Source organism: Parambassis ranga, chromosome 7 (assembly GCF_900634625.1).
Source record: "Parambassis ranga chromosome 7, fParRan2.1, whole genome shotgun sequence".
In the NCBI taxonomy this organism is placed as follows: domain Eukaryota; kingdom Metazoa; phylum Chordata; class Actinopteri; family Ambassidae; genus Parambassis; species Parambassis ranga.
The window spans coordinates 1936298-1960571 of NC_041028.1; the positions used below are offsets into that span (position 1 = coordinate 1936298).

The window sequence follows — 24274 nt, forward strand, 5'->3', positions numbered from 1 at the left end:
CTTCACACTGAACATGTTGGATGTTTTGCTTGAAAAACAGTACGCAAAAAAACACACACGTTTTGAACTGATCTTTTTATATTAGAGTATTAGGTATATATTAACACAGTATAAAGCTTGCTTGGCATTTGTTATAGACCTTATAGTTCGTATTAATCACTAGTTTTTGAGCTGTAAAGCAGCTGAGTGTTGGTAGGTTCGTGTGTGAGTCTCAGCTGCAGCCTTTCATCAGAATCACTTTTGCTTTTGTTTGACTTTTCTGAACCTTAAGTGCGAAAGCTTTTCAAAACAGATTCTGTACTATTTTTATATTTTTATTTGAACTGTTAGAGGAAAACGTTGATGTATTTTTTGTTTGTGTACTTCTTATAGGAACCTATATATAATTTCTACTCAATAAAACGCAGCCCGGCTGCTGGAAAAACACCTGCTTGGTTTTGTGTGTGTATTCCCGTCAGGGAGGAAAAGTGAAAGCAAATATTCAGCCAATAATGTCTTTATATTGTTTGGTTTCATTACAATAATAAATAATAAATACTTCACATTCATACACTGTGACATCATCAAATCCCTCCTAAAGAATATATTAGAATCAGAATCACTTTATTTATCCCTGAGGGGATTTTTTTTTGTTACAAATAGACTCAAAGATAAATAGAAATATAGAATAAATATCTAAATACCTAGACAGCATTTAAATCCCTGAGTTGTGTCTAAAGAAGAAGAAACATATTTACTGCTGTATAAAAACCTTTACATAGTAAAGAGCAGGACATGAATGTACCAGTATGAATGTGCAGTGTCTGAGTGACTGTCACAGTTCAGAGTTCAGTAGTTTGATTGACAGGCAGGAATGACTTCCTGTGTCTCTCAGTGGTGCATCGTGGGAGTCGGAGTCTGTTGCTGAACGAGCTCCTGTAGCTGGTCAGCACAGTGTGGAGCGGGTGAGAGGGACAGTCCAGTATGGTCTTTACTTTGGACCACGTCCTCCTCTGACACACCTCTGTCAGAGAGTCCAGGTCCTCTCCCACAACATGGCCGCCTTCCTGATGGTTCTGTTGAGTCTGTTGATGTCCCTCACCCTCAGACTGCTGCCCCAGCAGACAGCAGCATACATGATGGCTCCACAGACTCAGGGGACATCCTCAGCATCGTCCTGCAGATGTTGAAGGACCTCAGCTGCCTCAGAAAATAGAGGCGACTCTGGCCCTTCCTGTAAACAGTGTCCACGTTCTTACTCCAGTCCAGTTTGTGGTCCAAGTACACTCCCAGGTGTTTGTACTCCTCCACCACCTCCACACTGACCCCTTTGATGCTGGTAGGGGTCACTGGAGCCTTTGTCCTCCTCAGATCCACCACTAGTTCCTTTGTCTTTGTCCCATTGAGCAGTAGGTGGTTGCGCTCGCTCCAGGTGACAAAGTTATCCACCTGTACTCCCTCTCATCACCACCAGTGATACATCCAACCACTGCAGAGTCATCAGAGAGTTTCTGGAGGTGGCAGGTCTCTGTGCAGTAGTTGAAGAGGAAGGGAGAGAGGACGGTCCCCTGTGGAGCTCCGGTGTGGCTGATCAGTCTGACATACAGCTCTGTAGGCTACATACTGTGGTCTGCCAGTCAGATAGTCCACCATCCAGGACACCAGTGGGGCATCCACCTGCATCGCTGTCAGCTTCTCAGCCTGTGGGGCCGGTCTGATGGTGTCAAAAGCACTTCAATCAAAAAGCATGATTCTCACAGTCCCGGCTCATCCAGGTGGGTGTAGACTCTGTTCAGCAGGTAGATGGCAGCGTCCTCCACTCCTAGGAGGGGATCAAGAATAATTATAATCATAATTATATGGTATATATGATTGTATGTACAAGTCTCTGGGTGCACTTTTCATAAAGTCAATGGCCCTCATACTGTGGCTTGTGGAACTCTATTAAAACACTGTCCTAAAAACTTTATTTGTCCCACAATGGAAATTGTGTTATTGCAACAGCACGGATACAGAAAGCAAAAAATAAGAATAAATAAGATGAGATAAAAAAAAATTATACCATTATTATTATAAAATAAACTACCAATAAAATAAGAGTCATAGTTATGGCACAGATAGTCTGATATTATTAGACTTGAATATAAGCTTTAAAATCTGTCAGTGAAGCAGGACACACATGATGTTTACATGATGTTTACATCTTTATCGGCGCCATCTTGGCTTCGTTATATGATTGGAAGGCTGACAGGGACAGCTTTGACAATGACATCCAAGCTAAAAGCGATATAACGTGTTTGAATTATATTTTTAAGACTGAACATCTAGGTAAAAAATGTTCGACTTTCATGCTTTGTCTCTCAAGAGACCCCCTCTGTTAGCCGTGATGCTAGCGCTTGTAGCACCTAACCTGCCGCTGTGTGCATCGATGCTAACAGTGGACTGGAACGCTAGCATAACGCCATGTTAGCATCGCTAGCCCATGAACCACTTAAAAGAGAGACAAACCGACAAAAGTGGACAAACCGTCCCTGAATGATGACTCTTAAAAAAACATCCATCACTACACCCAGCGCAGAAACACACGGGCCTACCTGCTGTTAGCTTCTACTTTGTAGTCTTTGTTAGAAAAACGCTGAACTTTAACGCCAGTGACGTCACAGCCAAGACAACAACATGGCGCGACTCATGTTAGTAAATAAAACTGATTATATGAACCCTGCTTCACTGACACTGTTTAGTCTGTTCTTTTTAATGGATCATCCGTGGTAACTACAGACACTTTTATAAGAATTGCCCTTTAGCGATACTGCTAAACAGCTAGCAGCAAGCTAAAGTGGCTGAAGTTAGCGAGAGAAGCTAACTGTGCTAGCATCAGCCTCCGCTGTCCGGCGTGATACCCGGCAGAAGGGAGCAGCTGATCGGTATTTATTACAATTTATTGGTAATATTTTGATCACTAAGTGATTAAGGAGCGGTGTTTATACATTTATCCGTAGGTATTGTATTAAATTGGCGGTCACTAGGTTTAAAATATGACAGCAGAGAGGCGGGGACGGGGGTGGGCTTTGGGGTTTTGCGGGGTCGGAATCCCACGCTGGTAGTTTAAATACCGACGAGGCGCGGACCGAGCAGGGTGAGTTTCTTCTGGTTTAGTCCACCCGTTAATTATATAATAAAATGTTAAAACTCAAACTCTTGCCTCTGTGTGATACACACAAAATGAAGCTTCACGCAGGCTCCTCTTGGAATCAGCCGCGTTGTTAGTGCGTGTTCCTACGATGTTAGCTAATGTTTTAGCTTGTAGCCGCAACGGCTAACTCCGCGATTGTTTCGTACAGTACGCATTTAACTAAAACCCACGCTGGATCTGAAGCATTGCGTTTTATTGTATGGATTTAAAGTAAGCTAGCTAGCTCATGTAACTGTGCGGAAGAGCTTTTTGACAAAGTTAGTACTGTTTGCATTTATCTGTAGGCGGCTGCAGAATAACACGTAACTTGATCACAGGAGTTAGCTAATGTCTGTTTGAGCCTAAACCTTTAGGAACAGTTAGCGCTGTTAGCTAGCGCTCGGAGTGTGATGTTTGTGATCAGTGAACTCTTTATTGACGTGTTTTAAACCGTGGATTAAAATATTGTTTTGTACGCGGTGTAGTTCTCCGCCATCTTGTCATTGATGAGCTTCGCTCGGCCCTCTCCAGCTGTCTGTTGGTGTGTTGATGGTGCTTCACTGCAAAGCTCCATAATAGCTTCTCCTTCTCATCAACCCTCTTTCAAATCTTGGCGGTAAAAAGCTGATCTGAGTTCAGATTTTTTGGTGGTTTACTGTCCCGGTGGAACCGGAAGCTAGTCTGACCCCCGGGCCAGTTTCCGGAAACAACTTCCGGAACTCATCCGGAACAGAAGTAGCTTTAAATTGGTTTGATGTAAATGATGTACTTGGTGTTTGTAGGACTGTGATTCATGGTTTGTTCCTTTATTTTATTACATTTTGAATTTTAATGAAGTGGTTTCAGGACTGTAACCTCTCATCCATGGATCAGGGTCTGAATCTTTAACCCATATTTACCCGGTGCCTGTGCAGGTCTGTCCCTTTAGGAGATGGCAGTGAACGGAGCACTGAACAGAAGGTGTTCACACACCAGCTCCGAGCTGCTGGCTTGGCTCAATGAATCGTTGCAGACAAATTTCACTGAGGTGGAGCAGGTATGCACAGGTGAGTGTGTCTTCAACCAACAGTCATGCTGCATAATCTGCGTATATAAGTTACACGCCAAGACTATTACCCTGTTATATTTGTAATAATGTGTTTGCATGAATGTCCAGGTGCAGCCTACTGCCAGTTGATGGACTGGTTGTATCCTGGGTCAATAGACCTTTTTGATGTCCAGTTCCAGGGGAACTGCAGGGTGACCTCCACCCACAACCTGAACTTACTGCAAGCTGCATTTAGGAAAGCTGGGCTTAACCAAGTGAGTGTTGTGTCAATCATTTATTTAACTAATAAGCAGTTAGATGTTAACTCTTTGCATTGAGCTCCCTGTAAGTTAAACCTTTAAATGTTCTGTTGACTTAATAATCATGAGACTTTCCACCACCCCCAGGACATCCCCATTGAGGCACTCATGAAGAAGGACTCCACCGTGGCTCTGACCATTCTGCAGTGCTTTAAGGAGTTATTGGATGAGAAGAAGGGCAGGAAGTACCATGCCTTAAAAGCCAGAAAAGGACAGAGTCTTGGTCCTGGTGGGTACTGACACACAGAGGTTATGCAGTCATAGCACACGAGTTCTGGCTCTCAATTTCTTCTTTATCCTTTTTACAGATAAACATTCATCCTCTCACCAGAGACCAGAAAAAGACAGTACTGACGTGATACTGCTGATATCTGATGATGAGGATGTTGATGTGGTGGGTGTGACGACGGAGCAGAAGACGGACACACTGAAGGATGTACATGTTTCACAGTTACAGAGGTCAGAGGAAGCAGCAGCAGCAGCAGTGAAAACCATCGAAGGGATTAATTCATACAGCGATGATAAGTGGCTGCAGCTCATCAGAAAGTACTTTTGTGTTAGTGTGGACACGACCCACATAAAGCATGCCATCCAGGCCTGCGCTCACACGCCTTACTGCCTGTACCTATATCTACGAGTGGAGCTGGATGGAGAGTGGAGCACAAGCATCGTCCTGATTGGATACTTGGACCAGAACGTGGGTGTCGGTGTAGTGGTGCCATTGTTCACGCTGCAGATGAGTGTTGACAGTGACGCAGAAACCTTCGCAGACATGGACGATATCAGAGCCGCCTCTGATGCGCGCCTTCTGATTGACGGTCTAAAGAAAGTTAACCTGAATTTGTCTAATCTTGCAGCGTTTCACTGTAACGCTCCACACCCAGGGGCTAGCCGGGAGTTTGTGTCCCAGCTCCAGGCCTACAACCCCAGGCTGATATCACTCTGCGGCCTCCCTGGGATGGCAGCACGGGCCTGCCAGGCCGGACTCCTGGCTTCCTTTGCCTATGTGGTTGACTTGATTAAAGACATCCACCACCACTACTCCACCTGCTCCTCCATTAATGACAGTCTGAAAGAGCTCTTTGCTGAAGCAGGGTCTTTTAACCCCGCCTGTCCCATTGCGGCTCAGTGTTTATTCATCATCCACACCGTGCAGAAGATGGTCAGCTGCTGGAGGGACTTGGTGGAGTATTTTAAATCCCTGAGAGAATCGGAGGACGCTGGCCGGATCAGAACCCAGCTGATGGATCATAAGGTCAGGCTGCATTTCCTGTTCCTCTCCCACACGTTGGAGCCCATCCGAGCTCTTCAAGAACTGCAGGAGCACGGTATAGCGGACCTGGTCGTGGAGCTTCATTTGGCCTCCATGCTGGTCCACTCCTACTCAAACAGCATCCTTCGGCCACCCGCCACCACACGCTTCGCTCGGAGCAGAGAGGTGCATCTTCTCTATAACGAGAACGAGCTGCTCCCTGTGACAGAGATAAACGTCGGCTCTGTTGCCACAGACTTCCTGTGGGCCACCCCTGTCGTGGATCTGGGGGAACGGGACAGGACTAAGTTCCTGCTGGATGCGCAGACGTTCTATAAAGAAGCACTGCAGAGTTTGGTGGAGAGTATTCCTGAGCAGCTGGGAGAGGTGGCGCTGAGGAATATCGGCAAACTGCTGAAACAGCCGGAAAGTGTCAGCGTAAGATTAATGATTATTTCTCTGTTTATTTTAACGTCTGAACTGACGTGTCAAAACACAGCGACTCATGTTGGATAAGGTGTGTTTCCACACGATCATGTTGAACAACAATACTTGAATTTTGAATTTTTTTAGACTGGATTCCACAGATGGGAACTTGACAGAGTCACATGATCACCATCTGTCAACAAAACCTCACGTCAGTGAAACTGCCATGCTGAATTTTACCTAAGGTCTCAGAACTGTGAAAAAGTAATAGGTCCAGTCTAAATTTGGCAAAAAAATCAAAGCAGAATCTTATTTTCTCACCTCTCTGCTAGATGCTGAATCATGTTTTGTCAAAGAGCATGAATACGTATATTTCCTGCAAACGTTGGCTGAGGTCTTTGAATAGTAATAACTCGTAAAGTGTGTTGGTTTCTTTTCTAATCCTCCATTTGCTTCTTCAGGGTACTAATGGCCAGCATGGATTCACAGAACTGTCAGAGTTGGGCGCTCAGCTGGGTCTGTGTGACGCCAAGTCTCCAGAAGCCCATCGTCTGGTGGTGAATTATCTCAGCTGCATTCATTCGGTAAAGAAGGAGCAGAAGAGAAGGAAGGAAGAAGGCCACTGGTGGGCACAGGTAAACCGTTACTCATTAATACATACTGTGGGTTGTAGCTGCTTAATCCCCAAGCACATGGAAAAAAATGGCCTCAAATGTTCCAGCTGCTGCACAGGATGAGGGCGCACACCACTCTGCACAGGCTGCTTCTGATCCTGCTGGCCCTGCCGAACTCTCTGCAGAGGGCACAGGTGTTTTCTAAGGTCAGTGCATGCAAGTCTCTGCACTGCTGCTTTGAGACATGTCTCAGTTAACGTCCCTGAAGGGATCATTTTGTGTATGCTGTGGAGGTAAAGAGGTTGGAGTTTACATGTTGCTCCCCTCGCCAGGTGGTAAAGAGCATCAGTGCTCTTCAAACCAGCAGGGAAACCTCCAAAGCTCTACATGACCCAGCCAAGAGGGCAAAAACAACCCCGGTCAGCAAGAGGAAACAAGTCGTCCAGACAAGGTACGATGGCAGGAAGAAGGACGAGGAGGGTGGAAAGAGTTCATCAGAGGAGAGCGACTCCGCTGCAACCAAGCTCCCAGAGCTGAAGCCTTCAGTCGACAGCGGGGAGGAGGCGGAATACACAGACAACTCCTCTGGTAGGGCCACAGAGTTCTACCAGATATATATATATGTGTTCGTTGCTCTCTGTCTTCATGTGAATGTGTGTTTTGATTCTTTCAGATATCGTTGATGTTACAGAAGACTCCCCAACGTCTTGGACCAAGAAACTAATCAAGAAAAAGTGTAAGAAAGCTTTTTATTTTATTACCTTTAAGGATCTATGTCCTAAATATGAACCTGACAGTACCCCCCTGTCACTGCCCTGCAGGTCAGAGACCCTCACCAGCAGAGTCTGTATACATCGTCAGCAGCGATGAAGAGGATTACCACATGGATACAACAAACACACCGCCCAGCTCGGCATCGTCGCTGAACAAATCCAGCATTAAGGTGACTTTATATATATACATATTGCCTCAGAGGGGAGCATGTATGAGAAATGACCTCAAACCAGGCCAGGAATTCTTGACAAATTCCAATATTAAAATGTTTGTAATATACCTGGAAGTCCAAAATCAGCAGACATTTTAATTTATATTGAAGGTTTCATTAAATAATTGGAAGTACTTCAGTAAATACCTGTTTTATAAAGTCTTTTTAAGCAGAATGCCACGCTGCATACAGTCAGGTTCCTGAATATTTTGTGTTCTGTAAACCACCATATTGAATTTTTCATTTTTAAGTGTTGTTTTAATTTGTAATGACCTTTTGCTTGACAAAAGTTTGGCATTCACCATTCAGGAAATATAGTAATCTTCACACGCACACATATTTGTGGTGGTTTATATATGATGGAACATGACTACAAACATAAGGACTGCCTTTAATACTTGGATAAAAATCCTTAGCGGTCAATGACTGAAATGTGGACATGACCAGGAGCTGAGTTTCCTCCCTTGGGATGATTTGCAGTTCTTTGCTGCAGCTGCTTGTTTGTGGCTCTGTCTGCCTTCAGTCTCGTCTTCAGTAACTAGGCTGAGATCAGGTGGCTGACCTCCTCTCCCAGCTCTTGGGCTGTCTGTATGTTTTGGGTGATCTGCTTGTTCCCAAATGCCAAAGAACTCACCACCATATCAAATATTATGAACCTGATTATATCATAAAATCCTGTCTGTGTAGTAGATGTTTGCATTAACACCCTGTGTGTGTGTGTGTGCACAGGGGGAGCTGGTGTGGGGTCATTTGTTTGGCTTCTCTCTCTGGCCGGGTGTCATCACACCCTCCACGGGAGAGGCTAAACGTCCGGGGATGAGGACGGTCCAGTGGTATGCTCAGAAGATGTCCTCCCAGGTGAGTTGCATTCAAAACTGGAAGCTGTGATAAATGTCACCGAGTCTTTATATTAAAGGTTTAATGCTTTGATTCCAGGTCAGGCTGCAGTCTCTGAAGCCATTCGCTTTCTTCAGCCAGCACTTCTGTGGGAATTCCTTTGCCACCCATGCCACCTACAGAGAAGCCATCTTCTTGTCCCTGCAGGTCTGTGTGTCCCTGGCTCTGTTCTTTCATTCTTACCTTGAATATGAGTGTTAAATGTTGGGCGACTGGACAAAATCTCTGCAAAAGTCCGTCCTCCTGCTTACATGTTTGTACCTGTAGGAGGCAGCCGGCCGTAGTAAGAAGGAGTTTTCTACCTCTCCTAAAGACCAGGATGATCTGCTGAAGCAGATGTTGGACTGGGCGTTTGGAGGCTTTCAACCATCGGGTGCAGAGGGACTCAAACCAACGACCTCCATAAACGGTAAGAGAGTCTGAATGGACAGTGATGTTTCCAAATACGCGTGGTGTCAGTGTGTGTGACCTTCCTCTGTCCAGGCGCCATGAAAGAAACCCGGAGGCTGCAGGTGAAGAAGAAACTCTTGATGAAGGACTCGCCTTCTCCTACAAGCAACAAAAGGACCATGAGCGCTAAAGTGAGGGACGTGGCCGACTCCATGAAAATGCTGTCGTGTGACTCCACTGATGCGTCTTTGCAGTCCAAATGGGAAAAGGACTGGGGAAGAGGAGGGCAGGAGAAGATGAAGACAGGATGGGGACAGAAGGGGAAAGGAGGGAGGGTTCCTAAGAAGAAGAGCAGCCTCCTTTACGGGTTCGACGACGACATGTCGCCCGACTTTGTGCCAGCTAAGAAGAGAACCTATGCTAGAATGTACAACAAGGTCAAAGAGGCGAGCAGCGTCTACGTGCAGCCCGACCAGAAACTCAGAGGTACTGAACAGGAAATCAGTTTATCAACAGTTTAAATTCCAAATCTAAGTTCAGTTCTTTATTTTATTTAACTCATCCAATATGGCAACAATATGTGTTATTGATTGATTGAAATGTTTTGTTTCTTGCAGAGGAGACTATTCGTAGGATCATGGACATGAACCTGGACATTGAAGGTGAATTACATGAAGCAATCATTGTTAGTGAACGTGGTGTTTTATTGAGCATTGCACAGTTGTGATACTTCCACTTCTTTGTGTGTCTCCAGGCTACTGTTTGTGTTGCGGCACTGAGGATGTGGAGATATTCCACCCTCTCTTCAAAGGCAGGCTCTGCCTGAAGTGTAAAGTAAGGAGTTATTGAAATGGAATGCACTCTAATGATTCTGTTTATTGTTATTAACTATGATGTGTGTGTGTGTGTGTGTGTGTGTGTGTTTCTGTAGAATAACTTCACAGAAACTCTGTTTCGCTATGATGAAGATGGATATCAGTCCTACTGTACTATCTGTTGCTATGGGATGGAGGTCATACTGTGTGGCAACGACAGCTGCTGCAGGTGGGTCTGCTTTATTCCTCCTTCTGTATTTCACCCTTTAAAAAGCCAGAACCCAGAGTGTTACTGTCCGTCCTCTCCGCCTGCAGGTCTTACTGTGAGGACTGTCTGAACATCCTCGTTGGGCCCGGGACGTTTGACTCGCTGAAAATGCTGGACCCGTGGGTCTGCTACCTATGTCAGACCCATCAGCCCCACGGAGCTCTGATTCCCAGGGAGGACTGGAGCATTCGTGTTCAGGAGTTATTTGCCAACAACAGCGCCATGGAGTTTGTGAGTGATCATCTTTGCATTTTTCATAGCCGGGTTTTGGATAAAATGTGCAACAATAAGTGAAGACAGAAAAATAAGCAAGAAAAGTTGTTTTCACATCTAAATCAGAAGTCATTAATTGTTTTAAAATGTCATGTCATGTGTCGTACATGATACATTCAAGGGCCGTTGGAAAGTCGGACACTTCTTCCTGTTTTGACTGTTTTTGGGTGCGAAGTACCGTCCTAAAATCTGCTTACATAGAATAAATTCATGCACATCTCACAGGATTTACAATGAACTTTTGATGAAAGTGTCCCCTTGGTTCATTTTGTTTTCTGAAGGAGCCGCATCGTGTGTATCCGTCCATTCCCGCCAACCAGCGAAGACCACTTCGAGTCCTCTCACTGTTTGATGGCATAGCAACAGGTGAGCGTACACATGAACGTTTGTTTTAAAGATGTGTTTCTGAGGCGTAGACAGTTGATGGGGTGGGTTTCTTTCTGATCGTTTCTTTTGTCTCACCTCACTGCCTGTGTGTGTGTGTCTGTGTCTGTGTGTGCCTCTGTGTGTGTGTCTGCCTGTCTTCAGGCTACCTTGTGCTAAGGGAGCTTGGCTTTAAAGTGGAGAAGTATGTTGCCTCTGAGGTTTGTGAGGACTCGCTTGCTGTGGCGACTGTAAACCACGATGGGAAAATCATCCATGTCGGTGACGTCCGCTTCCTCACAGAGGAACATGTATGTTCATCCTTCCTTTGTCTGCGTCATCTTAGCTTATTTACGTCCATAAATAATGTAATGTATTATAAATGACCTGATTGATTTCCTTTGAATCCTCAGCTGGAGAACTGGGGTCCGTTTGATTTGCTGATCGGTGGCAGCCCCTGTAACGACCTGTCCATCGTCAATCCGCTCAGGAAGGGTCTCTATGGTACGTCACTGTATTGTTTACACTGACTGCAGTAATAAAGACATGAGTTTTTATGTCACTGCCTTGATGCAGAGACTGACTGACATACTTCTTCCTGCTGTAATCCTCTCTTTTGCCTGCAGAGGGCACCGGCAGGCTGTTCTTTGAGTACTACCGCATCCTTCAGCTGCTGAAGCCCAAAGAAGACGACCCCAGGCCGTTCTTCTGGCTGTTTGAGAACGTTGTCTTCATGAACACACACGACAAAGTCAACATCTGTCGCTTCCTCGAGGTTCGTCCACAGCACGTCCCCTCTTTTTAACGTCTTCGTCTCTTATTGTCTTCTACACGTTTGTACCCCTTCACTCCTCTGACTGTCGCTGCTGTGTGATTTCTGAACAGTGCAACCCGGTGCTGGTGGATGCAGTCAAAGTAAGTCCAGCACACAGAGCTCGGTACTTCTGGGGAAACATCCCGGGGATGAGCAGGTAAGACGTGTGTGGCCTGTTGTAGTGGTGGTAACCAGAAAGAGCACAGGAAGGGAGCTGATGAGTGTTTCTCCTTCTTATATCTTGTCAAGAACTTTGTTCTTTAAAGTTGTTTTTGCTTTTTATTTCCCATCAGGCCCATCATAGCCTCCCAGAGCGACAAGTTATATCTGCAGGACTGTTTGGAGATCGGCAGAGAGGCCAGGGTCTGTTACTCTGACTCCTCTATGATCCCTCTGCTTTACACAGTGAATGCATCTTTCAGTAAAACACTGATGATGATGTAACTGTTTTTTTTTTTTTTTTTGCAGATGACGAAGGTGAGAACGATCACCACCAATCCAAACTCTCTGAAGCAGGGAAAAGTGTCTCAGCTGCCTGTCCTCCAGGACGGCAGAGAGGACATCCTGTGGATCACTGAACTGGAAAAGTGGGTGTCCTGACACTTATTTAGGCCCCGTTCACACTGGAGAAAGTCATTCCAGCTAGAGTAGGATTGAGTCCAGACAGCCTTTCAGCTGGATGCGTTCACACCTATTTTCAAATCTGGCTAGCACACACTTGTGTCCACACTCAGTCCGGCTTCATCCAGCGTGTTTGCTGTCCTCCAAACCACTAGGTGGCGCCTTGTAATATACAGAGTCCTTTCAGGCCACGGTAGGACCGCATGTGCGCATGCGTTGTGTGTTTTTTTGTCCCGTGTCGCACCCTGTGAACCGGAAGTAGCATGTCGCTAGCCGGATTCGCTAGCCACATTTGCGTTCACACCTGAGCCACATTTGAGCCAATCCGGCTAGATCCACCCACCTCTCGTGGGTGGATCTAGCCGAACTGGATCTAACCAGTGTGAACGGGGTATTAGAGGCTGTATGTGTTTGTGTGTGTGTGATACAATCCTGCAGGAACACACACTTTGTTTTATGTCACACTGGCAAGATCCTTTTCTGACCAGTATGACCAGCAGGACTGTTTTCAGACTAAGGTGGTTACACAGCTTAATACAAAGTCTTCAAATTTACAAAAAACTGCTAAGAACTCAAAAAACAAAAAGAAATTCTTAACCATACAAACTGGCCTCAGCTCCTCATGTCGCCCTCCTTCCTCCTTTTCCTCTCCAGGATCTTCGGTTTCCCCAAACATTACACAGACGTGAGGAACATGAACCGGCAGCAGAGGCAGAAGGTGCTGGGGAAGGCGTGGAGCGTGCCCGTCATCCGCCACCTCTTCGCTCCTCTGAAGGACTACTTCGCCTGCGAGGAGCTTTCTCCTGTGAGCACGTCGGCGCCGAAGCCCTCCGCATCCCCGCTGTGCCCGGGCTCTCCAGAGGCACAGCAGGGGTGATGAGGCTGGGCATGTTCTGTACATTTTATACAGCGTGTGAGAGGGTTTTCTCCACAAAGAGCTGTTATGTTCTGTCTTATATCTCCACCTGTTGGAGTTTGAAGAGATGCACATCAACAGACGCTGCTAACTACTGACACGGTGTAGCTGAGGATCAAACGCAGGCGGCCTCCTGAAGGCTTCACTACCTCTTCATGTCGCTGCTGCAGCTGTTAACTTTAAATTTGTGTCTGAATTCTTGAAGTAATTTTAATTCATACAACAAAAATTAGTTTTTTAATTTGACGTTGTAATGTGTGTTTTCTCTCTATACTGAGTGTAATTCAATGTGACCTCCATGGTGCTTATTGAGGAGAAAACATGTAAATCTTTATTATTTTTCTTGCTAAATGATTACACACCTGACTGGATCACACTTTAGGAAAAAAGGGATAATATCTATTTTTAAAATGTGATTTATGTGGTGGCCCTGAAGGTCAAAACACGGCCACATTTCAGATTACAGCTTCTATTGTAGCACAGGTTCTGTCCAATCAGGATCGCAGCGTGTTGTCCCTACCCTTACCTTAAACTGAAATGTTGTGGTTTGACCTTCAGGGCCACCGTACATCCAGGTCGGATATGAACTGGTAAAGCTGCTCGGTCATTTGTCGTCATGACTTCCTTTTAATCCTCACTATGATTCCTTGTACTGCTGCCAGTAACTTGAGTAACTCGCAGTGTGTGACCTTCACTCACATCACTTTTGTGATGGCTACATAACACAGAGCTGTTATCGCTGCACGCTGAGGTTAGAGCAGAGCTACAAGAAGGCTGGAGTGGGTTATTGTTGGATTATGGGCAGATTATTGAGTGGAAATAATGAAATATATTTTGAGGTGTGTGTTCACATGTTTCATAACTAAATGTTACATCAGTGATGTAGATAATTATTATTATGTAGTTATATAGGCTGAAAAAGGTAGTTTAGAGTCATTATCAGCAGCTGGTCAGGGCCGTCCTAAAGCCGATCAATGTGTGTGGATTATGGCAGAAGATCAAACCAGATAAAACGAGTAAATACAGTTTATGGATAAACACATTCAGTGGTGTGAAATTTTAAATGAAAATTGTTTCTTAAGGATTTTTCTGTATATTTTTCCATAAGAAATCAATAAAACATGAACATGTGTATTATTGTGTCCTTTCTGTGTGCTATAATCCGATACGTGCATCTGGATTAGATTAGTAAGAATCTAGATTAAAGAGTCATATGTGGGGTCAGCCGGTGGATTATGATGTGAACGGGACCCGTGGGCTCGGGGCGCCGGCGCCGTTACGTTTAGGCGTTACCCACTCCGCTCTGACGTCATCAAATCGGTCCTTCCGCTGCCGGCAGAGTGAACTGCCAAGAAGACGAGAGGAGAAAGCAGAAGTGCCAAAAAAAAAACGTCGATAAAAACACGGGTTGACGTTTCATGACACTGAGTTAACAGACGCGAACAATACAGACGCCGTGTCCAAGAACTGTGAAAGCCAACAGACCCGAGGTAGGTTTGACGGCGCCGAGTGGACGCCATCGTTTATTTTTGCCGGCATGTGAAGCGGCGGCTGGTCTGAGGCAGCTAAGATCAGTTAGCATTGACGCTAGCTTGTGGCTAAAGCAGCAGAACCAGGATGCGACTTCGTTTGAATCCCGAATTAAAAGCAGTCATCCTGGGCGAGGTTTACCATTAGTCTGGACACCTGTGGAGCATTTAGCTGAACCGTGGCCCCCTTTTCCACTTCTCGAAGTTTGGCTCATTAACGGCTACATGCTAACTGTAAGCTAACAAGGTGGTGCTTGGTCAGTTCAGGGCGGGGAAACCGTCATGATGTCGGCCACTAACTGCCTCACATTAACCGGTTGTTGCTCGATTAGCTAGTGACAGAAACGTAGCTAATAATAGCTACAGCCTGGAAGCCACAAGGAGCCGATTGCCTCTTAATTTAAACAGACGTAGGACGCTAACGTGCTAGTAAGCTATTCATCAGGTCCACGGTCTCATCGCTAAGCTAGCCCTCGAGAATGCTAAGCTGCTTATCACTTGGCTAACGAGGCTAATGTGAGGGTAGGAGTTCCTAAACGGGGCCCTGGTGCGTTGAGCTGACTACTGACCCTTGTGTCGAACCCTAAAGCCAGGTTCCGTTCACTTGAACCTGGGCTCGGTGTTATCCATAACCCGGACCGGACCCTGATCTCACCCTAACCCGTTATCTGCTACTCGAACCTTGGTCACAGAGGGGGTGCGTCTAAAAGCATAGCTGTAAATAACGACTATTGATTAACTTCATGGATGTATAAGATAATCAAAAATATAGATTTACACTGTATAAACACAAAATATACATTTTACTCATTTAAAATAATTTCACGTGAGAACATGATTTGTACAGTTAATTATCTTATTTTGTGGTTCTGGTGTGTGTCCATGGACAGGTACCAGCGGAACATGTTTATCTATAAATAGCCTGCATTAAGAACCTCCTGATATGATGGCTGCTCATATGATGGAACATTTTCACCAACACATGACTGAATGTTGCTGTTATCTCACATTTAAATGTGGAATCATCGGCTAGAATCAGAGTTTTTTTGCGTATCCAAATACAATAGTCGACTACATCTGAAGAGACCTATTCTTCCCGGAAAGCTCCAGGCTGTTGCTTTCAGCTGAAGAGGAAATAACTGCCCTGACCTGACCTGGAGGAGGCTGCTGCAGAGTCTGGATGAGGGTTTCTGCTCCTCCTACAGGCTCTCACTACATATATATACATACACAGATAATGCAGCACTTATGAAATAGTTTTGTTGTATCTCACCTCTAGAATTGATATCAGATCACACAGTATTGATTTACAGTCATATTAAGTGGTACTTCAGGTAAATTGTGTGTTGATTGGAGTAGCACTTAGCTGAGGGATTGCTAAGGGGATTTTCCCCAAGTTTATACAAAACAAATCTAAAACTGCATTTATTACTTTATTGCATTATTGAGAGCTGAACAGTAGGTGGTTCTGCAGCCTCTACATCCAAACCATCAATATATAAAGTATGGAAATGTTCAATTTAAGCAGGAGCACATTGGGAAAAAAGAATTTTAACAGTTTTTTCTTGAGTGCAGCCTTTATATATTATAATTATACACTCAAAGAGAAGTTGACGAACAGTCTTTAACAACATTTAAAGAGCTGGTGTTCAGTAAAGTGCTTGTATATGTTCAATAAGTTGGATGAGTTCAAAGATGTCCGTCCTCCCTCTGCTAGTCCTCCTAGTCAAATCAGTTTAAAGTGAAACAAAACAAAAAAAAACAGCAGCTAGAATGTAAACGGCCTCATTATCCAGTCACTCTGTAAATGTTTCTCTCAGCAGGTGACCGACGATGGCTGTGAACGTGTACTCAACCTCAGTGACCAGCGACAACTTAAGTCGTCATGACATGCTGGTGTGGATCAACGAGTCCCTAGAGATGAACCTCACCAAGATAGAGATGCTGTGTACAGGTAAAGCACTGCTGTCTGAGGGTGTGTGTGATATTTTACATGAGCGTGTGATTTGACTCATGTTGTGGTGCGGTGTGATGCTGTACCCGATGACACGGGTAGATCAGGTTTCTAGTGTAGTTTTCTTTTATTAAAGGCAAATTGAAAGTTCAAATGGTCCCTGTTTTGGCCATTTATTAACCGTTAACCGGCTGCCAGACGCTTTTGAATAGAAGATCTGACAGCTGATTGGTTGTAATCAGTCTTAATGAATCACAGCTGCTGATGGGTGATCTTAACGGCTGGGTTGCTGTCGAAGCATTGTTGCTTCCATTTCTAGTAAAATATGCACATAAAATTCAAACAGCTGTTTTTGCCATCATCAAATCGAACAAAACTTCTTCAGGAGCCGCTGTGGGTGATGGAGCGATGGGTGGTGGAGGCTGGAACATCATTTCTGTTGTGTTCTCTGAAGCGTTCTGAACAGTTTCCTCCCTTCACACCCACCTGCCTCTGCATGCATGTACTGTGCTCGTCTTATAGCTAAGCCTTTAGTTTTTAGTGTGTAATAAAAAGGCATGCCGGGACGGTGAGTGCTTTAACCCCTCGTGGACAGATGCATTAGTCAGCTGGATCTGCCGATCTATGAGTGGAGGACGCCTCACTGCTTCAAAGTACAGCCTGGATCTCTTGTAGTGCAGAGATACTGAGTGATGTCATAATTTAAGTCAACAGAAAGTGAGCTGCAAACAAATGTCCGCCTTTGTCCTTATGGAGCAGGGCTGTGTCACTGTGGTGTAAACTGTAACTGTTGTTCATAAACACTGACAGGTGTCGGTCAGGGGCCAACACTACACAAACCTGTGAGAGAACGTAGTCTTGTTGTTTAAATAACACAAACGATAACCTCTTCTAAATGTATCTATGTTAACGCATCTCTGCTGTATACGTTTGTTGATTTTCTGTAATGGTGTCGCTGTCATTGTGCTCTGGTCCAGGTGCTGTCTACTGCCAGTTCATGGACATGCTGTTCCCCAACTCTGTGCCTCTGAAGAAAGTCAAGTTTGGTGCCAAGCTGGAGCATGAATACATCCATAACTTCAAGCTTCTGCAGGTGGCCTTCAAAAAGATGGGAGTCGACAAAGTGAGTAATAACAAACGCACACTCCGCTGTGCACGTTTCAACTCTACAAAATTACAAGGTGCAGAGTATGTAAGTGCAGCGGGAACGCTGGAAATACACAGAGGAATTTCTGATATTAGAGGGCAGGTCTGGGTGGTGGTTGACTCCGCTCTTTGAATCCTGAAAGAAAAAAATGTTTTAAATATTTTTCATGTCATGCAGTCGGGATGTGAGCGGCAGAGGTGAGACAAACAGCTCTGTTTGAGCTCGTTCAGTTACAGACACTGATAAGTCTGTCACCTCCATTTTCACACTTTCACACTCACTCTTATGAAAACTTAATTATAGATTTTAAAATTGGTCTTTGATGCATCATTAAACGACACAATACGAAGGTTTTTGCAAAGCTGCATGCAAACTAATCAAAGTCCAGCAGTCCATTAAATAATCTTTATCAGTAACAATTGTGTTGTAAAGTAATTTAAGTAAAGGTCTGTTTACTTAAAGGTAGGAGATCTCACTCTGATGCTCTTTTTGTTAAATTAGTGTAACTTCTCTTTACAATCCGATTAGTTCGTCAGTTTCTCATTAAAGCGAAGAATATGAATCATCTGAAGCTATAAAACATAAAAACATCAGCCAATCCTCCGGGTGGACCCTGCACAGACTATTGGCTGGTTGTCACTCTCTTGCTGCTCTGTGCACCAGAGAGGTACGTGCATGATGGCCGAAGTCACAGACCGCAGCTCGTCTTCAGGTGATGCGTCCATGTGATTGGAGGCGTGGCTTCAGGGTGAGCTCCGAGAGAAAGGGGCGTGTGTTTACTTTGAAATCTGGCTGACTCTCACTGAGTACTAAACTCTCTTACCCTGCCTTTTAAAGGATTCTCTGAGCTTGACCAGTGGTCAGCAGTGTGTAACACACACTATAAAACAGACTCAAAGCTCTTCATGTGCAGCAGCTGCAGGAAGCCTTTGGATCATATTAATAGTATCTTACAGCAGTGCTGAGGTCCACAGAGCATGAATCATGCTGCCTGGTAGTCGGCTGTTCTGTGGCTACATTTAATTTTGCGACCTCTCGTTGAGTGAATGATTGTCTTATATCGAAGAAACGATGCCTCGAGTTTTAAATTTAAACTGTCGCTGAGTATGTTGCTTATAGAAGACCAAGAAACGTCCCGTTCTCATATCAGAGCATGGTTGAATGTGTTGAGAGTGACTCCTCTCTGCTGCGATGCCTGCCAGCCGGCTGAGTCTCCTCCAAACCTCGGCTCATGAGTCATTTTGTTTTTCTTAGCACTTTGTCAGCTTGTCTTTCAGGCTGTAGTTAATGAGGCGTCAATGCAAGGACTGAGGTACAGTCGACATGCTGTGCTTCGCTAATCGCCGAGGGTTTAACCGGACGCGGTCGTACGTTCAGGCCGTCACGTGTTGTTCAGCTCCTTCAGCTTTCTCCAAAGTCCAGCAGTGATGATAAAGAGCGGAGCCGTCTGTCGGCTTTCAGGCTGAGCGTGCAGCAGCATTAAGGACCAAGCGGCCATGATTTATTCATGGTCAGTTTCCATGCATTCAGTTCGGAGTCAGAAGCTCTATGTTATGTAGCAGACAGTCGTCCATGTAGGCCCCAGCAGTGTCTTCATAGCTGCTACAATTCATTCATTGTGTGTCTGCGCTGTGGACTTCGCCCTCGTTCGAGCTTTCTGAGTGTGTGTTGTCTGATGATGTCACTGCTGAGTAATGAGTTTACTGCTAAGCCCTTCCTGCTGACTTCTTCTTCCACTCCTGCTCATTTTTTTTTTACAATGCGCCTTTCAAAGGGAGCGTGTTGATGGACGTCTTCTCTTGGCATGAAGAGCTGTGCAGTCCATGCATTGGTGGTTTGACCAACTACAGCTGATGTATTTACTGTGTTTAAGTGTGTTTTTGCCTGGTGTAAACGGGCCTAATGAGACTCTGTGTCTCTGATGTAGATCATTCCGGTGGACAAACTGGTGAAGGGGAAGTTCCAGGACAACTTTGAGTTCGTCCAGTGGTTTAAAAAATTCTTCGACGCCAACTACGACGGGAAGGAATACGACCCAGTGGAGGCGAGGCAGGGTCAGGATGCCATGCCCACGCCTCCCACCCCATCAGCTCTCAACAAACCCCCCAAAAAGACCATCGGTCAAGGTGAGTGTTCTGATTGGTCGGACTGAATGATGGATTTTAAGCTGAGAAGTGATGCTTATCTTGTCCCTGCAGCTCCACAGAGACCACCTGTTGCCAAGGTAGCACCCAAAGTGGCTCCCGTTGGTACAAAGAAGGCTGGAATGGGAGGTGGCGATGATGAGAGGGCGGAGCTCCGGAGTGAGGTCAGAACACCACTCTGGTTTTTTATTTATTTTTAGTTTGACACACAATAAATGCAGTTTTGACCCCTTTTTTTTCTCCACCCACAGCTGGAGAGTCTGAAATCCACCATCCTGGACATGGAGAAGGAGAGAGACTTTTATTTTGGTAAGCTGCGAAACATCGAGTTGATCTGCCAGGAGAAGGAAAGCGACGGCGACCCCACGCTGCAGAGGATCATAGACATCCTCTACGCCACAGATGTGAGTTCGCTGCCTGGTTTTCATGTCTGCTGCTGACTGATGTTGAGTTAGGGTCATATAGAGCACGGGCCGCCTTCATCTTTATATGGCTGTCCTGTGAACTGGCTCGCTTTAGGTACGTTCTTAGTTCTGTACTAGATGAAAGCCCATGTGTTGCTCTGCTAACAACTGCCGATGCCATTCTGGATTCCTGTGGAGGAATGGCATGCAGCTCGCTGACTGGGGCTGAAAGTCTTCCCCGGCACTTGGTGTGTGACTGAAACGGCTGCCTGCTGAAAAGATGGAGGTTTTTTTAAGTTGGTGCTACAGAAATGGTGAAACTGTGATAAAAGTGGTGACAACACACTGGGTCAGTGTATGTGGGGATCATGGAGTCTGGATCCAGCTCTCCTCTGTCCTCCATGTGTGGACCCAAGCTGTCCTGTCAAATGTTTGTGGACACTGCACACGTAGACTCCAGCAGCTGTCCCTGCCCGGGACCAGCAGCTCTGCACAGACTCCTCTTCCTCCATCTGATGTCTGGCTCCTCCCACCTGTCTGCTGCTCTTATATAAGCAGGACTGAAGGTCCACATTAAGCTGTGAAGTCCACAGTAAATATCAGTAACAGCAGCTGGACTTTACCTGGAAAATAAAGCTCTGAACAGCCTGCGTGGAGCGAAGACGGCCATTGTTTATTTACACACATTTAAAGTGGACAAAGCTGGTTGAAGCCTCCATCTGGTGTGTTGGTGTTCACCTGTTCTCTCTCTGTCTCTCTCTGTCTCCACAGGAGGGGTTTGTGATACCGGATGCTGAGGAGCAGGAAGAGTTTTAATATTCAAGACTGCAGCCGACTTTTCACTTGGACGCCCTGGCCTTCAAACCCACCTCAGAATCCTTCCTGAAGTCAAGACCGTTTGGTTTTATATCCAGGACCAAACCTGATCTCGTCTTGACCCCCCGCCCTCCCCCCCAATCATCTCTCCTAAACCCAAACCCTGCCGGACTCTTCCTCCTCCTTCTAGCCTTTGACTCCCTCTTTGCTGAAACATGTTTTACCATTAGATCGACGGAGCCTCAGTCACTGCCTCTTCTTCCTGCACACCTGTCGGTCCGACAGAACCCCGCCCCTTCCCATGACCAGACCGTGCCGTACATGTCTGGTTTTTGTAACGGACTTCAGTGTGAAAAACACGGTGATGTTCTCTCTGTGTGTGTATACTGTGTGTGTGTGTGTGTGTTTGTATGTGTTTAAAAAGCAGTCTGAAACCAATCAAAGATGAAGACCCTCCTCTGAAGGCCCGGCTGTCCCATCGCTGCCTCGTCCCATGCTAACCCGGGCTGGTCGTTCAGCCCTGGCAGCCATTTTGTGCCTCTCTTACTGAGTTTCAGTCATTTGGGGAAGGAACTGAGGAAAAGCAGAAAACACACATTCCCAAAACGTTGTCCTGATGACGACCTCCTCTGCCACTCGTGCTCACTGATGCTGAGGGGCTCGGGTTTTAGTCTGGGACCGGGCAGCGATTGGACGTTTTCTTAGCCTTTCACTCCACCGAGGACGCCATCTTGGTTTTTTTGTCCTGTTTAGAAAAGCTTTTGTAAATTGATGCTTCTGTTCTGTGACATCTTCCACATCTCTCCCTGCAGCCTTCACCTCCTTTGTTTCTTTGCTTCGGTCAGCCTCTTTTATATCATTTCTCTTTTTTTTTCTCACCCTCACTGAACAATTGGATTTTATTGTGTGCACTCACTTTATTTCACAACCACCACAACAGGGGAAAAACATGAGGGCTGTTATTCAAAATGGTTGCAGTTCTTGTAGCAGATCAGATTTTGTTTTGGTTTTTTTTTCCTTCCTCTGCCCACACAGAACCTCGGTGTTCACATTTCAGGTTTCCTAAATGTGCAATTCCTAATTCCAGTAAAGTGGCTTATTAAGACGAAGCGTTTCATAAAGTGCAAAAAAAAAAAAAAAACTCCAGGCGAATGAGCAGCGACTGTTTTGTACATTTCTTTTTTTTGTCTGATGCACTGTTTTTATACCAGTGGCCCTTAAAGCAGCAGCAGCAGCAGCCCCCTGACCCCTGCAGGGCGACCAGCCGCACACTGTGAGCTCTGACTGCGGCCGCCCAGGCAGCGTGTAGCAGGCCTCAGCGGAGGCCCGATGGAGCCTCCGCTTGGATCTCCTTTGTCCCACGTTTGATTAAATAAGGTGGGGTCGAAGCGTTTCGCCTTTCTTTCATACTATCTGACCAATTTTAATATTGTGGATCTGATTTGAGACCAGTTTCCCACTGTTCTGTGTACAAATGTCTTTTTTTTGTTCCAATTTGAAACTTGTTTAAAAATGGCCTTATTCATAAATATACATTTTTTTTTCCATGAGCTTTTTTTTTATTATTATTTTGTCAGTCTGCTGCAAATGTTTGTACTGTTACAGTCATATTTTTAATGTGTTCTAAAAATAAATAACCTTAGAGGTATGAGGAGTGACGCTCAGCTGGTCAGGTGCAGCACACCGCCTGTCTTCCATCAAACTAACCTTTATATCACCGCTCTGCAGGCGCAAGTTAACAAACAGCCGAGCGCTTCCCTCTTTGGATCAATGAATATTTAAGTGACGGAGCTCACGAACCTTTAACCAACACTGCCGCCGCGAGTAAAGGACTGAATGTTGCACAGATCAGAGGGCGCCTGTCTGACCTTTGTTTTCCTGTGTTCTGGCTGTTGCCTTCAGTAAATGATAAGTTCCCGGTTTGGTTTGGAGAATGTATGGTTTGACCCGTCCCTGTGGTGTGGGGACATTTCATCTTCAGCTCCAGCTGACTTTCAGCTTTAACGTGAGTTTTGGGTGGAATCTGTTTGACCCTGGATGATGATGTAGCAGGAGGAACAAACAGGACCAGACTCCAGGCAAAAAGAAAAAACCCTGAAAATAAGATGGAAGTAAATCACCTGTGAAGTGTCCAATAAAATTCCAATAAATATGCTGTTGATCTCACGTTGGATTAAAGCTGAAAGTCTCAAATCTTGTGTGCTGAAGTGCAGCTAATGCAACAGAAAGTGTCGCTAACAGGAGCCAGACGCCTCAGATGAGTTCATGTTGACCTGCTCCACCTGTGTCTGACCTTTACGTCCATCACAGACCTGAGGACACGAGCAGACATGAGGACAGTGGTACTCTGTGGTAACGTGCACCACTGACAACTGCTGGACATGCACAGGAGTTACAGGTGCAATAATGAGCACTTCTTTTGGTCAGTGTTTCAAAATGCTAACATGAAGCAACGTGTTGCTCCAGCAGCAGAAACACAGGGTGAACACATGATCACATGACTTAGTGTTTCTGAGGACTTCCTGTCAGCGGGAAGCTTCATGAGGGCCGACACACAGCGCAGGGTCAAAACATGTACGGCATGCAGCAGTTCTGACGTGTGTGTGTGTGTGTGTGTGTGTGTTCGGCCTTATAAAGCAGTGCTTTTTGTGTTGCAGTGTAAAAGGGGGGACAGCGTCCTCCCTCCGCTGTCAGTCGTCATTTGTTTTTTCTGGATTTTGTGATGATCCTTTGATGCAGCTTCCTTCTGTGTTGGTGTGTTTTTGTAGGTGTTGGTGAGAAGGCCTGTGTGTACTGTGATATTTTCAGGTGCACGTCCCCAAACGGCTGCTCAGCAGGACAAAAAATGAGCAAAAAAAATGGCTTCAGTGGTCACATTGGTACTTATCTGACCTCTGACCTTTGCCCCCTTTTTTTCAACAATCAGTGCCGATACGTGTGCACGCTGTGGGCCGAGCACCACCCGAGCGCCTCCTCTCTGTCCGGGCTTCTCTCTCTTTTATGTGTTTGTTATACTCTGCTGAACCTGATTTTCTTAAATCAAGTTTCATACAGACAATAAAACAGTATTTCCACAACAGTTGGCTTTTATTTTTTATTTTTATATTGATTTATTGGATCATTATTTTGGATTTATTATTGTTGTATT

At 45.4% G+C, this 24274-nt stretch overlaps 2 protein-coding genes across 2 annotated transcripts; both read left to right on the plus strand.

Annotated features, from left to right (window-relative positions):
• The first annotated feature begins 3085 nt into the window (after positions 1–3085).
• Positions 3086–13093, plus strand: LOC114438185 (uncharacterized). The gene is made up of 26 exons (XM_028409376.1): positions 3086–3115; positions 4066–4197; positions 4308–4453; positions 4586–4727; positions 4807–6188; positions 6638–6811; positions 6898–6996; positions 7123–7378; positions 7464–7526; positions 7612–7733; positions 8505–8633; positions 8712–8819; positions 8940–9081; positions 9156–9548; positions 9680–9724; positions 9817–9896; positions 9994–10106; positions 10193–10376; positions 10700–10784; positions 10947–11092; positions 11195–11285; positions 11408–11556; positions 11667–11752; positions 11889–11958; positions 12064–12182; positions 12871–13093. Exons 2-26 carry the CDS (start codon positions 4083–4085, stop codon positions 13091–13093), a joined length of 4662 nt encoding a protein of 1553 aa, XP_028265177.1. The 5' UTR covers positions 3086–3115; positions 4066–4082.
• A 1344-nt stretch (positions 13094–14437) lies between these two features.
• On the plus strand, positions 14438–23319 carry LOC114438498 (microtubule-associated protein RP/EB family member 1-like). The gene is made up of 7 exons (XM_028409910.1): positions 14438–14622; positions 16482–16615; positions 17593–17738; positions 19690–19888; positions 19961–20070; positions 20158–20310; positions 21082–23319. The coding sequence occupies exons 2-7, from the start codon at positions 16495–16497 to the stop codon at positions 21124–21126; spliced, it is 774 nt and encodes a 257-aa protein (XP_028265711.1). The 5' UTR covers positions 14438–14622; positions 16482–16494; the 3' UTR covers positions 21127–23319.
• Positions 23320–24274: the final 955 nt, after the last annotated feature.